At 40.2% G+C, this 16,637-nt stretch overlaps 1 protein-coding gene across 3 annotated transcripts in view; it reads right to left on the bottom strand.

Annotated features, from left to right (window-relative positions):
• The window catches only part of LOC121369412 (dipeptidyl peptidase 1-like), an 18,922-nt gene extending 3,080 nt beyond the window's left edge, over positions 1-15,842 (bottom strand). The window contains exons 1-7 of one of the 3 annotated variants that reach the window (XM_041494501.1): positions 15,530-15,842; positions 13,956-14,053; positions 13,544-13,752; positions 12,374-12,520; positions 10,721-10,839; positions 4,170-4,334; positions 948-1,119 (exon numbers count right to left, since the gene is read on the bottom strand). In XM_041494501.1, coding sequence (XP_041350435.1) covers positions 948-1,119; positions 4,170-4,334; positions 10,721-10,839; positions 12,374-12,520; positions 13,544-13,752; positions 13,956-14,053; positions 15,530-15,695 — 1,076 coding nt within the window. In that variant the 5' untranslated portion in view covers positions 15,696-15,842. The remainder of the gene's footprint in view (positions 1-947; positions 1,120-4,169; positions 4,335-10,720; positions 10,840-12,373; positions 12,521-13,543; positions 13,753-13,955; positions 14,054-15,529) is intronic. The other 2 variants (XM_041494503.1, XM_041494502.1) reach the window with 2 other exon arrangements.
• Between the last annotated feature and the right edge of the window lie 795 nt (positions 15,843-16,637).

Raw genomic sequence — 16,637 nt, 5'->3', positions numbered from 1 at the left:
ACATACTGCTGTTTGGTGGAGTACTTACACCATGTAGAATCCCCCCGACATACTTGTATTTAGTGGAGTACTTACACCATGTAGAATCCCCCGACATACTGGTATTTGGTGGAGTACTTACACCATGTAGAATCCCCCGACATACTGGTATTTAGTGGAGTACTTACACCATGCAGAATCCCCCGACATACTGCTGTTTGGTGGAGTACTTACACCATGTAGAATCCCCCCGACATACTTGTATTTAGTGGAGTACTTACACCATGTAGAATCCCCCAACATACTGGTATTTAGTGGAGTACTTACACCATGTAGAATCCCTCAACATACTGGTATTTGGTGGAGTACTTACACCATGTAGAATCCCCCGACATACTGGTATTTGGTGGAGTACTTACACCATGTAGAATCCCCCGACATACTGGTATTTAGTGGAGTACTTACACCATGTAGAATCCCCCGACATACTGGTATTTGGTGCAGTACTTACACCATGTAGAATCCCCCAACATACTGGTATTTAGTGGAGTACTTACACCATGTAGAATCCCCCGACATACTGGTATTTGGTGCAGTACTTACACCATGTAGAATCCCCCAACATACTGGTATTTAGTGGAGTACTTACACCATGTAGAATCCCCCAACATACTGGTATTTGGTGCAGTACTTACACCGTGTAGAATCCCCCAACATACTGGTAGTGGAGTACTTACACCATGTAGAATCCCTCAACATACTGGTATTTGGTGCAGTACTTACACCATGTAGAATCCCCCCGACATACTGGTATTTGGTGCAGTACTTACACCATGTAGAATCCTCCGACATACTGGTATTTGGTGGAGTACTTACACCATGTAGAATCCCCTGACATACTGGTATTTGGTGGAGTACTTACACAATGCAGAATCCCCTGACATACTGGTATTTGGTGGAGTACTTACGCGCCGTAGAATCCCCCGACATACTGGTATTTGGTGGAGTAATGTCTTCTGCAGGATGGGTCAGTGGAACACTTGCCATCTATCCCCTTGTATGGATTACATTTCTCCTTCACCAAACCAAAGTCCTCTGCATACTTTCCTCCAATTAGGTATGGAAATCCACCAGCACAACCTGCAAACACGGACATAAACTACATTGTGAACACTCACTGAAAACTATAATACGTTACCTTGTGAACACTCACTGAAAATTGAAATAAGTTACCTTGTGAACACTCACTGAAAACTGCAATATGTTACCTTGTGAACACTCACTGAAAACTGCAATATGTTACCTTGTGAACACTCACTGAAAACTACAACATGTTGCATTGTGAACACTCACTGAAAACTGCAATATGTTACCTTGTGAACTCTCACTGAAATCTACAATAAGTTACCTTGTGAACTCTCAATGAAAACTACAATACATTACCGTGTGAACATTCATTGAAAACTACAATATGTTACCTTGTGAACACTCACTGAAAACTACAATACATTACCTTTTGAACACTGATTGAAAACTACAATATGTTACATTGTGAACACTCACTGAAAACTGCAATTTGTTAACTTGTGAAGACTCGCTGATTACAGGGCTCACCCTGGATCAAAAATACCTGTAGCCAAAATATTAGCCAAATGGAATTTTTATTAGCCATATTGAAAATGCTTTAGCCAAAATTGTTTGACGTAGTACTGTATTGAGTATTTATATCTGAATATGAAAATGCATTCAGCGGGGGTGGGGGGGGTGGTGAGGGGATGGGGTTATGCATTATCTTCAGAGTTGGAAGCCAGTACCCCATACACCCACCCCCACTTCTAAGGCCTATGACATTAAATTAACAAACATACAGAAATATGGGGTGGGTGGATGTTTATGAAGGATGTTGTTTTTTCTTTCTTCCTTTTTCCCAAATAAAAATTTGAGGGTTTTTTTTAATATAGAGTTCATTATTTCTTTAAATAGCAATCTTTGGGGGGGGGGGTTCTGCTTTTTTTTAAGTAATGCATCAATTCCCCACTCTAAAACAATTTCATAATTTTGCCATGTTGTTGCTGTTGATTTCAGCATCGTGTCAAATGGTTGTTGTGATTTCAGCTTGCAAAATACCTCAGCTAAGAATGCCGACTTCACAGTATACTCTATTTATTAAAAAAAACCCTCCAAAAATGTTAATAAAATTAAAATTTACGGTCTTTTTAAAATCCAGCTAACTTATTAAATGTCACCTCACAGTCTTACAAATTTATATCTAAAATTATGTAACAAATATGATTATTGTAAACTAATTTGATTCAGTGTACATTTAACTGCAATTTGTATAAATACTGCATGTTCATTTCCCGTGATCGCGATCTGAATCTGTGTTCTCAACCATGGATACGAAATTAACAAAGACAAAGGAAATAAACAAAAACTGCAGTTAGGTATTCATTGATGTGAACAACTATTGTTTTTCTACAAATTTACATCAAGATTTACTTCTGTGTAATCGTATTGTTTAATGTCCATAACGATGTCTCTTGACATGTGGGTGTCAGCTGACTGAAGCGTGATGTATATTTGGGCCGAGAGCTGTCCTCAATTCAACCAACAAACGTTCTTCCTAACGTTCACGAACTATTTGATTGGTGTTCATCATTTCCATTCGGTTTAACGTGAAGTGCACAAACCAGTCTAGCGAACGTTTTGTTTTCGCTCGGTCTAGCTGAACACACAGCCCTTGAGATAGCCTACATGTCTTTCAGCACTGAACTGGCATGTGTATTCAAATTGACAAGCATTGTCAGTCTGTTTTTATTACTTTGGTTCAAAGACTTTACAAAGTAAAAATAACAAGTTACAGATCTTCGGAACATTGCTGTCATACATGTTGATGCATGCCGTTAAAATTAACAACCGTGGTTATTAAAATAAGCAAACATTATAAGGACTACGCTGTATTCTGCATGACACTGTTTCTCGTTACCGGTCGTGAGATCGCTATTACGCTAATTGAATATTAGGTATTATTATTATGTTTGAGGTGTCGGATAGATTATGTAACCGTTTGTTCACATCAGAAGACAAAAAATGGCTTTGCCAAAATTTTAGCCACTTGCAAATTTCATTAGCCTTTTTTTTTTTTAATGAGCCAATGGCTAACTTGGCTACCGACAGCGCAAGCCCTGCATTACCATTTGAACACTGACTGAAAACTACAATATGTTGCATTGTGAACACTCACTGAAAACAACAATATGTTACCTTGTGAACACTCACTGAAAACTACAATATGTTACCCTGTGAACACTAACTGAAAATTGCAATATGTTACCTTATGAACACTCACTGAAAACTACAATACGTTACCTTGTGAACACTCCCTGAAAACTACAATATGTTACATTGTGAACACTAACTGAAAATTGCAATGACAATGTTACCTTGTGAGTATTCACTAACAATGACAATGTTACCTTGTGAGTTATCACTAACAATGACACCTTGGGAGTATTCACTGTGAGTATTCACTAACAATGACAATGTTACCATGTGAGTATTCACTAAAAATTACAATGTTACCTTGTGAGTATTCACTAACAATGACAATGTTACCGTGAGTATTCACTAAATATTACCTTGTGAGTATTCACTAACAATGACAATGTTACCTTGTGAGTAGTCACTAACAATGACAATGTTACCTTGTGAGTATTCACTAACAATGACAATGTTACTGTGTGAGTATTCACTAAAGATTACAAGTTACCTTGTGAGTATTCACTAAAAATGACAATGTTACTGTGTGAGTATTCACTAACAATGACAATGTTACCTTGTGAGTATTCACTAAATATTACCTTGTGAGTATTCACTAAATATTACAATGTTACCTTGTGAGTATTCGCTAAAAATGACAATGTTACTGTGTGAGTATTCACTAACAATGACAATGTTACCTTGTGAGTATTCATTAAAGATAACAATGTTACCTTGTGAGTATTCACTAAAGATTACAATGTTACCTTGTGAGTATTCACTAAAAATGACAATGTTACTGTGTGAGTATTCACTAACAATGACAATGTTACCTTGTGAGTATTCACTAAATATGACAATGTTACCTTGTGAGTATTCACTAAATATGACAATGTTACCTTGTGAGTATTCACTGCACCCCACAATGTTACCTTGTGAGTATTCACTGCACTCCACAATGTTACCTTGTGAGTATTCACTGCACTCCACAATGTCTTGAGGTGAAAACACGGGCTGCATTGTGTTGTTCGTCATGATCCTAACCCTAGCTTCATTCATCGCCATGGATGCAAAGGCGTAACAACTGCCACAGCTCTCTGAAACCATAAAACAGTGCAAGAGACTATCAGACCTGGAGAAATGAATTGGATAAACAGGATGGATCTTAAAGATGGGAAGAAACGCAAAACCCTTAGCTGCTGTAGAAACTAATTAAAAATTGAAATAACAAATAGTAAAGAATATTGAGTTTTCTGATCTAATAATTTAAATGATTATTTGTAAAGTTATATCCTGATTTTTCTTATGTATTAATTATTTTAAAGATGATTTCAGTATATTCTGGTGTAAAGATATTAATAATAATTTCAGTATATCCTGGTTCTGTTAAAAAGATATTAATAATCATTTCAGTATATTCTGGTGTAAAGATATTAATAATAATTTCAGTATATCCTGGTTTCTGTTAAAAAGATATTAATAATAATTTCTGTAAGGTTAGAGAGCATCTAACATAGTTTAGGGATTTAATACAGAAGTACATACGGGGAGTTACTCCAGGCATGGAATGGTAGTCTTAGATATTAAACCTTGCAGCATACTAAACGTGTCACGTTCTTATTGTTTATCATTACAAGGACTTACAACCTGTACGCCCAGGTCAACCCAACACGATATGGTGTCAGAATCCGGAGGTTTTTGTAACAAACAAAGGTGAACTTTGGAGTATTTCCAGAAATAGGAAATCGCGGCCTCGTCTTGTCAGTTCAATTAGCAAAATTAGTTTGATGTCAGAACGTTCCGTGCAAAAGATTCGCCGAATCAAGGGAAACAACCGCATTTGTAACTAACAGAACAGACAGAGTTATACCCCTTGAACTATTTGTCAGTTTTTCGTCTTCTGTTAAATCAGTGAACATTAAAAACAAAAATGGCAGAAGATGAGAACGGAGAAGTTGCTGAACATGTGTTAAGACACCAATTTCGACCTAATATTCCTGTTCCAAGTAAATACACGAAATATTGAGGTAGCATGGATCAAGTTCAAAAGGCAATGGAGCAATTACGAAATTGCAACAAGATTAGAGACTGAGTCACCTAAATACCGTACTTCTGTCTTCTTGGTATGCGTAGGTGAAGAAGCCTTCGACATATTTGATGGGTTTTCTTTTGGACAAGATGAAGATGCAAATGACATTGACGATGTGCTAAGAAAATGTGAGCAGTTTTGCATAGGCGAAGCCAATGAAATATACGAAACATTTCTCTTCAAGAAAAGGAACCAAGAAGAGGGCGAGACAATTGATGCATATGTAACTTCACTGCGGAAACTCGTCAAAACATGCAATTTTAATACATATGAGGACCGTATGCTCAGAGACAGGATAGTACTTGGAGTGAGAGATGACACAGTTCGTCAGAAACTCTTGGAGAATAGAAAGTTGACATTGTCATCGTGCATAGAAGTGTGCCGAGCACACGAGTCATCACACATATACTACTCAAAAGAATTTAAGGGTCAAAAATTTATAACCAAATAAGTTTCAGAGTGTATTAGATTGATGATGTAAACTACACCAAATTTTTTATTTATTGTTCCATATTTACAAAAAAACACAAATAAACGTCACTGTATACAAGAAAGTCACATGACATACTGTCAAAGTTGAAGGTTGTCAAACATGGATTTTACACATTAGAACAATAGTGTGTGAATCCACCCCTGGCGCGAATACACTCGACACATCGTTGCCTCATGCTGTTGATCAGACGTCTGAAGAACTCTTGGGGAATGGCCTGCCACTCTGCCATAAGAAGTTGACCCAGATCATGAAGGTTGGCCGGAAGGGCATGATTATCCCGAATTCTCCTACCTAATTCGTCCCAGGCGTCTCTATTGGGGCCAAGTCAGGCGAATATGCTGGCCAATCCATCCTGGCGATACCTTGTTGTCTGAGAAAGTCCATTACCACCCTGGCGCGGTGGGGTCTGGCATTGTCATCCTGCAGAACTGCCCTGCCGCCAATCTGCTGAAGGCCTGGGAGAACCAACGGCCGGATAATCTCATTCAGATAGCGGATTCCATTCAGATTGCCATCCACCACATAGAGGGGGGGTCCTGTGGTGGATAGAGATGCCGCCCCACACCATGACGCTGCCACCACCGAACCGGTGACGTTGTCTAACGTTAACGTCAGCGAAGCGCTCCCCAGGACGTCTGTAGACACGAACCCGACCGTCGTTGAACTGGAGACTAAACCTGGACTCATCAGTGAACATCACTCGACCCCACTGAACACGTTGCCACCGCAGATGAAGTGTGCACCAGTGACGTCTGGCCGTTTTGTGACGTGGTAGGAGTGGTGGTCGAACAGCCTGGCGACGGCAGCGTAGATTATTGGCTCTCAGACGATTGCGTATGGTTTGATCAGACACTCGATTTCCAGTCGCAGTCCGCAGATTGTCACGTAATCGGTGGTTGCGTGTTGACGTAGAGCCATATTGGTGATGTAGCGGTCCTCTCTATTTGTAGTGTTTCGGGGTCTTCCCGAACGTGGACGATTTCGAACAGAATTCGTTGCTTGGTACCGTTGCCACAGTCGGCCAACGACACTCTGACTGACACCAAGTCTCAGAGCAACATTTCTTTGTGTATTGCCATCCTGAAGCCAAGCAATAGCCCTTCCTCGATCTTCGATAGTCAGTTGAAGTCCAACCATTGTCGAATTTGGAGTGTGCACTGTACACGAACGCAAGGTCCAATTATACGGAAATTCAGCATTGGGAACATAGAATACACGTGCAAAGCGTGCAAATGAAGCGCTTTGTGAAAAAGCAAGTTATGGGCACTTAGCAGACCTTTCGCTTTCGCCCTAATTTACGTGCAAATGTAAGCATGTTTTCGCCATTAGAACTAGTCGACAGTGTCAGTGACAGTGGATTTTAATTCATTTATGGGTTGCTTAGACCCACTTTCGTCAAAATGGAACAATACCATGCGTGACATTATGGTCTAGCTAATATAACTGACATTCAGAAAATAATGTCGAAAATATCGTCTGACCCTTAAATTCTTTTGAGTAGTATACATGCAAAAGCAATTATGAGCGGTGCACCAGGGGTCATAGAGTGAACAGGAGAAATAGCCCGGGAACCAAACATACTGTGCAACAAAAGAAATGCAAGAAATTTGGAAGGCCACATAAACCACATGATGTTTGTCCAGCCAAAGATGCCGAATGCCGTAAGTGTTCTAAAAGGGGACATTATGCTGCAATGTGTTACAGCAAGGTTGGCAAGCCGGGTGGACAGAAAACTAGGTCTTACCGAGATGTTAGTGGTGTGACTGAAGATTCAAGAGAAAATGCATTTCTAGGTGCAGTTTCCAAGATGGGGGTCGCATCTTGGTATGTTAATGTTTTCATGGAGAACCAAAGTGTTCGTTTCAAGATGGACACAGGTGCAGATGTAACTGTCATCCCAGAGATAAAAACTCTACTTCAGAAGTCTATGAAAGAACTGTTTGGCCCTGGCCAAAACTCACTGAATGTGTTGGGCAAATTCAGCACTATGATGAAGTTTAAACATGCTGTTACAACTCAAGAGGTCTATGTTGTGAAGAATCTGCAAGAGCGGCTGTTAGGCAGGCCAGCGATTGAAGCATTACAACTGATAAAACGTATCGAGTCAGTTCAGAGTACATCTAACAGTTACAGAGAGGTATATCCTAAGCTCTTCTCGGGACTGGGTAAAACAAAGGAAACCTACAAGATTAGACTGCGAGAGAATGCTGTACCATATGCCGTCTCTGCTCCAAGACGGGTACCACTGCCGCTGCAGATGAATGTAAAAAGAGAACTGACCCGCCTGGAGGAGCTAGATGTGATTCGTCCAGTGACCACACCAACAGACTGGTGCGCACCAATAGTAGTGGTGCCTAAAGAGAAGAAAGACACAATCCGCTTGTGTGTAGATCTGACAAAGTTGAACGAGAGTGTCAAGCGAGAAAACTATCCTCTTCCTTCCATGGACCAGCTGTTGGCACAGCTTGCAGGAGCGACAGTGTTTATTAAGTTGGACTGTAATAGTGGTTTCCACCAAGTGCCATTAGATGAAGGTTCACAAGAGCTGACAACGTTTATTACTCCATTTGGGCACTTTTGTTATAAAAGGCTGCCCTTTGGAATTTCTTCAGGTCCTGAGGTGTTTCATCACATCATGTCACAGTTGTTGTCTAACATCCCAGGAGTGATTTGTGACATTGATGATGTCCTGGTGTCAGGGCGCAGCCAGCAAGAACACGATCAGAGGCTGAAGGTGGTTTTGCAGAGACTGGAAGATGCAGGGGTGACCTTAAATGAAAAATGTGTTTTTAATCAGAGCCATATTAAGTTCTTGGGACATATCATCTCTAAGGAAGGTGTGCAGATGGATCCAGCAAAAGTAGAAGCGATCCAGAAGTTACCTCGTCCTCAAAATGTGCCAGAATTGCGCCGTGTTCTGGGCATGATTAACTTTGTTCAGAAGTTTGCTCCAGACCTCACTGACTAGACCAGACCTCTCCGGGAGTTGCTAAAGAAAAACATTCAGTGGACTTGGGAAGAAGCACAGGAACAGGCGTTTGTTCGTCTGAAAGAACAGTTAAGTTCGCCACCTGTGCTAGCTCATTATAGTCCAGACCGACCTACCAAGGTGTCTGCAGATGCATCGTCCTATGGACTGGGAGCAGTCCTGCTTCAAGAGAAAGATGGAAGGTAGTGTCCTGTCTTCTATGCTTCCAGATCTATGACCTTGACAGAGCAACATTACGCACAAGTGGAGAAGGAAGCACTGGCATCCACTTGGGCTTGTGAGAAATTTTCAGATTTCCTCCTGGGCATCCCATCATTCATCATAGAGACCGACCATCGACCACTGTTGACATTTCTCAAGACTAATGGCTTGGATGAGCTATCACCGCGAATACAAAGATTTCGCATGCACCTTATGCGGTACAGCTATGAGGTGATCTATACAGCGGGTAAGAACCTGACGACTGCAGATGCGTTGTCTTGCGCTCCGGTTGGATCTCCCCAGGAAACTGACCTACTGTTGGAAAGTGATGCCACAGCCTTAGTACAGTCTGTGATTGATGGTATACCAGCGACCCAGGGTCAGCTAGTAGAGATCAGGATGAAGCAGCAGCAAGACCGGGTATGTAGTCAAGTCGCTCATTACTGTAGAGATGGATGGCCTGCTGTGAAGTCCAAACTTCATCCAGATGTTTGTCCATTCTTTATGGCGAGAGATGGCTTAACAGTCCAAGAAGGACTATTACTTTATCGCACTAGACTTGTCATCCCAGTGGAACTGAGGATGGACATTTTGACCCGAATTCATGATGGCCATCAAGGCATTGTAAAGTGCAGAGCTCTAGCCAAGTGTTCTGTGTGGCGGCCAGGACTATCTCAACAGATCCAGTCCATGATAGAAAATTGTGCAATCTGCGAGAAAGAGAGAAAAGCTAGACCTGAGCCATTGAAGCCGAGCAGTGTTCTGGATTTCCCATGGCAGAAAGTGGGAATGGACTTGTTTGACTGGCGTGGTAAGCAGTATTTACTCGTAGTAGATTATTTCTCTCATAACATTGAGTTGGCTTATCTACCTCTTCAGAGACTGTTATTGTTCATTGCAAGAGTATCTTTTCACGACACAAGATTCCTGAAGTTGTTCAATCAGATAATGGACCACAATTTGCATCCCAGAAATTCAGCAGATTTGCTACAGAATATGGATTCACCCATGAAACCAGCCGACCTCATTATCCGCAAGCTAATGGAGAAGCTGAAAGGGCTGTGCAGACGGTCAAGAATTTTCTGTTGAAAGCTGAAGACCCATATCTGGCGCTACTTAACTACAGAGCGACTCCTCTCCAGTGTGGTTTCAGTCCAGCAGAAATGTCCATGGGCCGTTGGCTGAGGACGAGAGTTCCAGTCGTCCCTGCCTTGCTTACTCCTGTTTGGCCTAAGCTGGCTGACATGAAGTTGGCAAATGCAAACCAGAAGGAAGTGCAGAAAAAGAACTTTGATAGGTGGCATAGAGCTACTACACTTCCGACTCTGTCACCCTGAGATGAAGGGGGAAGTGTAAAATTAAGTTTAATCTTAAAGAAAGGGGGGATGTAAGGTTAGAGAGCATCTAACATAGTTTAGGGATTTAATACAGAAGTACATACGGGGATTACCCCAGGCATGGAATGGTAGTCTTAGATATTAAACCTTGCAGCATACTAAAAGTGTCACGTTCTTATTGTTTATCATTACAAGGACTTAGAACCTGTATGCCCAGGTCAACCTAACACGATAATTTCAGTATACTCTGGTTTCTGGTGTAAAGATATTAATAATCATTTCAGTATATCCTGGTTTCTCTGGTGTAAAAATAATGATGATTTCAGTATATCCTGGTTTCCGATATAAAAATATTAATGATGATTTAATTGTACCCTGGTTTCTAATGGGGGACACAAACGAGCGTCCCTGTTGGTTTCTCCAGTCAAACTGTTTTGGCAGTTGTTGGACTTTTAACTCGTCATGTCTTGATATTGGTGCAGGTTTGGGAATCCTGAAGAGAAATAATAACAAGCAACACATGAATAATAGTTTCCATGGTCCAGCTGTTACATTAGAGTGACTGGTTCAGCTGTTAGTCTATACATCTCCATGAGTTACTATTGTCATTAGGCATGTCATGTGTCATGATAAGTAAATAGCCAGTGTGTGTCATTGTAAGTCAACAACTATTAACTGTACAGACATACTTTGTGTGTAACTACTAACTGTACAGACAGACTGTGTAACTACTAACTTTACAGACAGACTTTATGTCTGACTTTAACTGTACAAACTTTGTGTTACCTAACTGTACAGACAGACTTTGTGTGTAACCAACTAACTGTACAAACAGACTTTGTGTGTAACAACTAACTGTACAAACAGACTTTGTGTTCAATTACTAACTGTACAAACAGACTTTGTGTCTAATTACAAACTACTAACTGCACAGTACAAACAGTCTTTGTGTCCAACTAGAAACTGTATATACAGACTTTGTGTCCGACTACTAACTGTACAGACTTTGTGTCTGACTACTAACTGTACAGACTTTGTGTCTGACTACTAACTGTACAGACTTTGTGTCTGACTACTAACTGTACAGACTTTGTGTCTGACTACTAACTGTACAGACTTTGTGTCCGACTACTAACTGTACAGACTTTGTGTCCGACTACTAACTGTACAGACTTTGTGTCTGACTACTAACTGTACAGACTTTGTGTCCGACTACTAACTGTACAGACTTTGTGTCCGACTACTAACTGTACAGACTTTGTGTCTGACTACTAACTGTACAGACTTTGTGTCCGACTACTAACTGTACAGACTTTGTGTCCGACTACTAACTGTACAGACTTTGTGTCCGACTACTAACTGTACAGACTTTGTGTCCGACTACTAACTGTACAGACTTTGTGTCCGACTACTAACTGTACAGACTTTGTGTCCGACTACTAACTGTACAGACTTTGTGTCCGACTACTAACTGTACAGACTTTGTGTCTGACTACTAACTGTACAGACTTTGTGTCTGACTACTAACTGTACAGACTTTGTGTCCGACTACTAACTGTACAGACTTTGTGTCCGACTACTAACTGTACAGACTTTGTGTCCGACTACTAACTGTACAGACTTTGTGTCCGACTACTAACTGTACAGACTTTGTGTCCGACTACTAACTGTACAGACTTTGTGTCTGACTACTAACTGTACAGACTTTGTGTCCGACTACTAACTGTACAGACTTTGTGTCTGACTACTAACTGTACAGACTTTGTGTCCAATTACAAACTACTAATTGCACAGTACAAACAGACTTTGAGTCTACTACTAACTGTGCCGTACAGTACAAAAAGACTGTGTCACACTACTAACTGCACAGTACAAACAGACTGAGTCTAACTACTAACTGTGCTGTACAGTACAAAAAGACTGTGTCACACTACTAACTGCACAGTACAATCAGACTTTGAGTCCAACTCACTGAATACAGTTGCTGACAGTATAAAAACCTACTTCAAGACCCGGACTTTTCTTACCCAACAACTCGAGATTTCCTGCCTCCCGCTCGGTTAACCAAATCCTCCAGTGCCATGCCCCCATACTCCGGATACACAGCCGCTTTCCACGACGACTGAACTCGGTTGATTTCATCAATAAACTGCAGGTTGATCTTGTAAAACCTGCTAACAAATGTGGTAACATCACATCAACTATTTTTAACAAAACAACAGAGATTTTAAAAAAAACTTACCATTCTTAATTCACTAAAAATATTAGTGATGCCCTGATTGAGTTAATCAAGCACTGTTCTCTTGAACATCTACATTAAAGTGATACAAAAAGTTAGTTTGTTTTATATAATGACACCACTAGAGCACATTGATTAATTAATCATCAGCTATTGGATGTCAAACATTTGTTATTTCTGACTTGTAGTCATCAGAGGAAACCTGCTACATTTTTCTTAATGCAGCAAAGGATTTTTTATATGCACTTTCCCATAGACATGAAAGCACATACCATGAGCTTTGACCAGCTGTGGTGCACTGGTTGGAATGAGAAAAAACCCAATCAGTTGAATGTATCCATCAAGGTGATTCAATCCTGCGATGCAAGCACTTCAAGCAAGTACTTAACCGACTGAGTTAAATCCTTCCCCTAAAGTGATACATTAAGTGCTAAACGAGTACAGATAATACATGTATGGTTTCTGAGTCAACCTTCATCGTATTCCATTTTAACCGACCGAGTTAAATCCTGCCCCTCAAGTGATACATTAAGTGCTAAACGAGTACAGATAATACATGTATGGTTTCTGAGTCAACCTTCATCGTATTCCATCTTAACCGACCGAGTTAAATCCTTCCCCTAAAGTGATACATTAAGTGCTAAACGAGTACAGATAATACATGTATGGTTTCTGAGTCAACCTTCATCGTATTCCATCAGAAAATATCATCATCACTGGTATTAGGTCTATAAGGCTTAAACTGCATGTTCACTCGATGATGCAGATGTATGGCCTTGTGGGCTTGTACAATGTACAAGTTCAGTCAGTTGTGGGTTCGAATCCCTGACCTGAATGCACAAACATTTCTAACTGAATTGTTTACGGTTAACACTTGTAGATTCTTGAAATATAATATACAGTTAGAACAATAGTGTTTGTTACAGATACACAATGGAACACAATACAATCATCTCACCCAGAATATACTTGGAAGTCATTTGCCTGATGTCTAACACTACGACCTGATTTGACTTTTGCACCTTGGTAACATGCCCAGTCACGATCAAATATATCATGTGACCAGCCTGGTAAAGTTTCATCACAAATACTTGTAGTATTCCTGCCTGACCCTTTGTACATTGAAAAGGCAAAATACTTTCGTCCAGCAACGGTCACCTCAAATCCCTAAAAATAAATAAAATATAAACTAAACTCAGATTTAATTAAATAAAATAGACGCTGAACATTGACCTAGTTAAATAAAATGTATATCAAATATGGGCTAAATAAAATAAAAAATCAGACAAGAACACACGCATCTACATTGTAGTTATAAAAGTGAAACAAAACCCGACATGGACCCAGTCTAACTTATTCAGGTGTCATACCTGGTTGTAGATGAGAGTCCAGAATCCCTTGTTGCCATTCTCATCCACAACGAGATCAGGAAAGAAGAGCTCAACCTGGAGAGTCGACACAACAGTCACTGGAAATAAAACACAAAACAATTAGCTTTAAACCCAAGTTGTTTTGACAGAGGAATAACTAATTAAAAAACAATTAGCAATTAATGTAAACATCTAAAAGTCAGGTATTATTCGTTTGGGTTTGGGGGGGTTTTGTTTGTTTTTTTAACTTATTTATTTATTTTTATTTACATAAAATTTACTAGTATTGGACACTGAGCTATAATAAATATTAAAATAATAATTGTTTACCATGTTGAAATATTTCTGATTCACAACATTCTGAGGTTTCGTGATCGTATCTAAAAATGAATCCATGATGTTTCGCCCCCCAGCCAGTTAGCCCCCAGTTTGACCTGTTCGCCCCATGTACCAGTTCGCCCCCAACTGTTTGCCTGTTCGCCCCCAAATATTAGTCAGTTCGCCCCCAATTAGTTGTTACTTTTAAACAATTATTGTATTGTTTCTTTAGAGGATGTTAAAGTGTGTTCGTGTGTGTGTTGTGTGTGTTTCTTTTCTTAGAGGGGAGGGGTTGTTGTCCTTCCACAATTTGGACTGATCATGAATCATGAGAATTGTAATACGGGGTTATATTTTTTTCAGATGTAATTAAACGTAGGGTGCTGAATAAGCGTAGACACCGACATTTTTTCACAAATTCACAAACCACATCATCAACATTTATTAAAACATCCATTCCTGCCAGATATGATCTGTTTTAAGAAGAAAGAAATAAAACAATGGTTAATCAGCTACATAACCTTGATGCTGATTATGCATATTCGGCTAACACCTAAGAGGGCTTTGAACTGCAATTCGATATGGCCTCTTCTGGTGAGCATTATTCTAACTGAGGGATTATTGCTGGGATTCTTCTGGCCACTAATTAGTAACCATGAACATCAAAAAAGATGATCATCTTCTAAAAACACTATGACTGATTACAGTTAACAGGTTAACACGTGATAATGGCCATAAAAGTGCGTACGACAACCCTGGCCTGTCATGGACGGAGGAGCCGGCCAAGGCCGGCTCTTGTGCCCGTGACAGGCATGCACTACAATAGCTTGTTCTGAATGTGCACGTAAAACCCTATGACCTGACCTGACCTGACCTGCCTAGCCTGGCATTCGTATTCATCACAGAACAAACACGTATGGATATATTAGAACAGAACTTTATTACACTCAGGTCAGGCCAGGAACATGACCCGAACTGACTGGGGGCGAACTGGTATCTTTGTAGGGGCGAACTGGTTATGCACGTGGGGGCGAACTGACATCCTATTTGGGGGCGAACTGACTGGGGGTGAACAGACCTGGGGGCGAATTGACTGGGGGCGAACTGGCTGGGGGGGGGGGCGAAACGTCTGGTACCCTCTAAAAATAATGTTAACTTTTATTTATTTGCATATTGTACGATAGTGAAATATTATTACCGTTTGAGTCAAACTCAGTTGACGGCAGATACAATATGACGAAGTACAATCAACTCACTAATTTTTGTGCATTGGATGTTTCTGTCGTGCCCCCGACTTCCCTCTTTAAAAGTCCACGACCCAACAATATTTCCGTAACTACAGTTGGCCGGTGTGTCGCTCAAAACCGACACAATCGCGCCGCATATTACCAGCGCGGGCAAACAAAACGTTAAAGTTATCATATCTATTGAAACGTAATTATTTCTGGTGTGTGCTTTTCTGGTTGCTGTTGTTTTTCAAATGGTTAGCGTATAACACGAATCGCAAAGCAATCATATGATGATGATTTGACGAAAATTAGTGTTTGTATGACCGGATTCTCATCATGTGACAAATAGGGGAGTCTACTCTAAAACATTAAAGCGATCTCAATTAAAGGTTGGACTATACCAATTCAAATCCCATAGGCGACCATGTTAACGTTTGTGTTTAAAAACACTATATGCAATATATCAACCAAACTGTGACCCATAAATATCAGTACTACAACCCCTACCTCAAAGTATTAACTGCAGAAAATGGTACCTTTCATGGCTCATTTTCGGTATAACCAGATGTTTCTGCAACACCCCTAGTTTCGCACAAAATTTTAGTACTTTTGTTTACAGGTACCCCATACATGTTCCAAGCACAAGGCTACTTGACACGGTGGTACTACATCAAATAAAATTGCATACATTTTTAGCCCAGATGAAATTTTTTTTTTTTACAACCAACACACTCACATTTATAACCAATCACAGGACTTGTGGTGTTAACTTCTCTATCAAAAGTTCGGTGCACCTCGAACTTCGACCCAGCCGGAAATTAATTGGTATAGTGCAACCTATAGGTACATTATCAGCGTTGCAAATGCTTGTTTCGCTATTAAAGGTGCTATGTCAAAGTTGCAATAATGGGGATTTCCACCAAATATATTTATTAATTTTTGTTTTGAAACACAGTCTGATTAAAATTAACTGGGTACAGGTCAGTGCCATCTAATTAAAATTAGCTCCACTATTACATGTGGATCTAACACCAGCCAGTTGGAGCTCATGTACACCAATCAAAACCTTACTTGCAGAATCCTGCCAGTGATTTAAAAATAATTTGAAAACATTCCGAATTATCCTGAGGGTATA

The sequence above is a fragment of the Gigantopelta aegis genome, chromosome 3, assembly GCF_016097555.1.
Source record: "Gigantopelta aegis isolate Gae_Host chromosome 3, Gae_host_genome, whole genome shotgun sequence".
In the NCBI taxonomy this organism is placed as follows: domain Eukaryota; kingdom Metazoa; phylum Mollusca; class Gastropoda; order Neomphalida; family Peltospiridae; genus Gigantopelta; species Gigantopelta aegis.
Note: the sequence above shows the minus strand (reverse complement) of the source record. Positions and strands in the feature narration are given on the sequence as shown.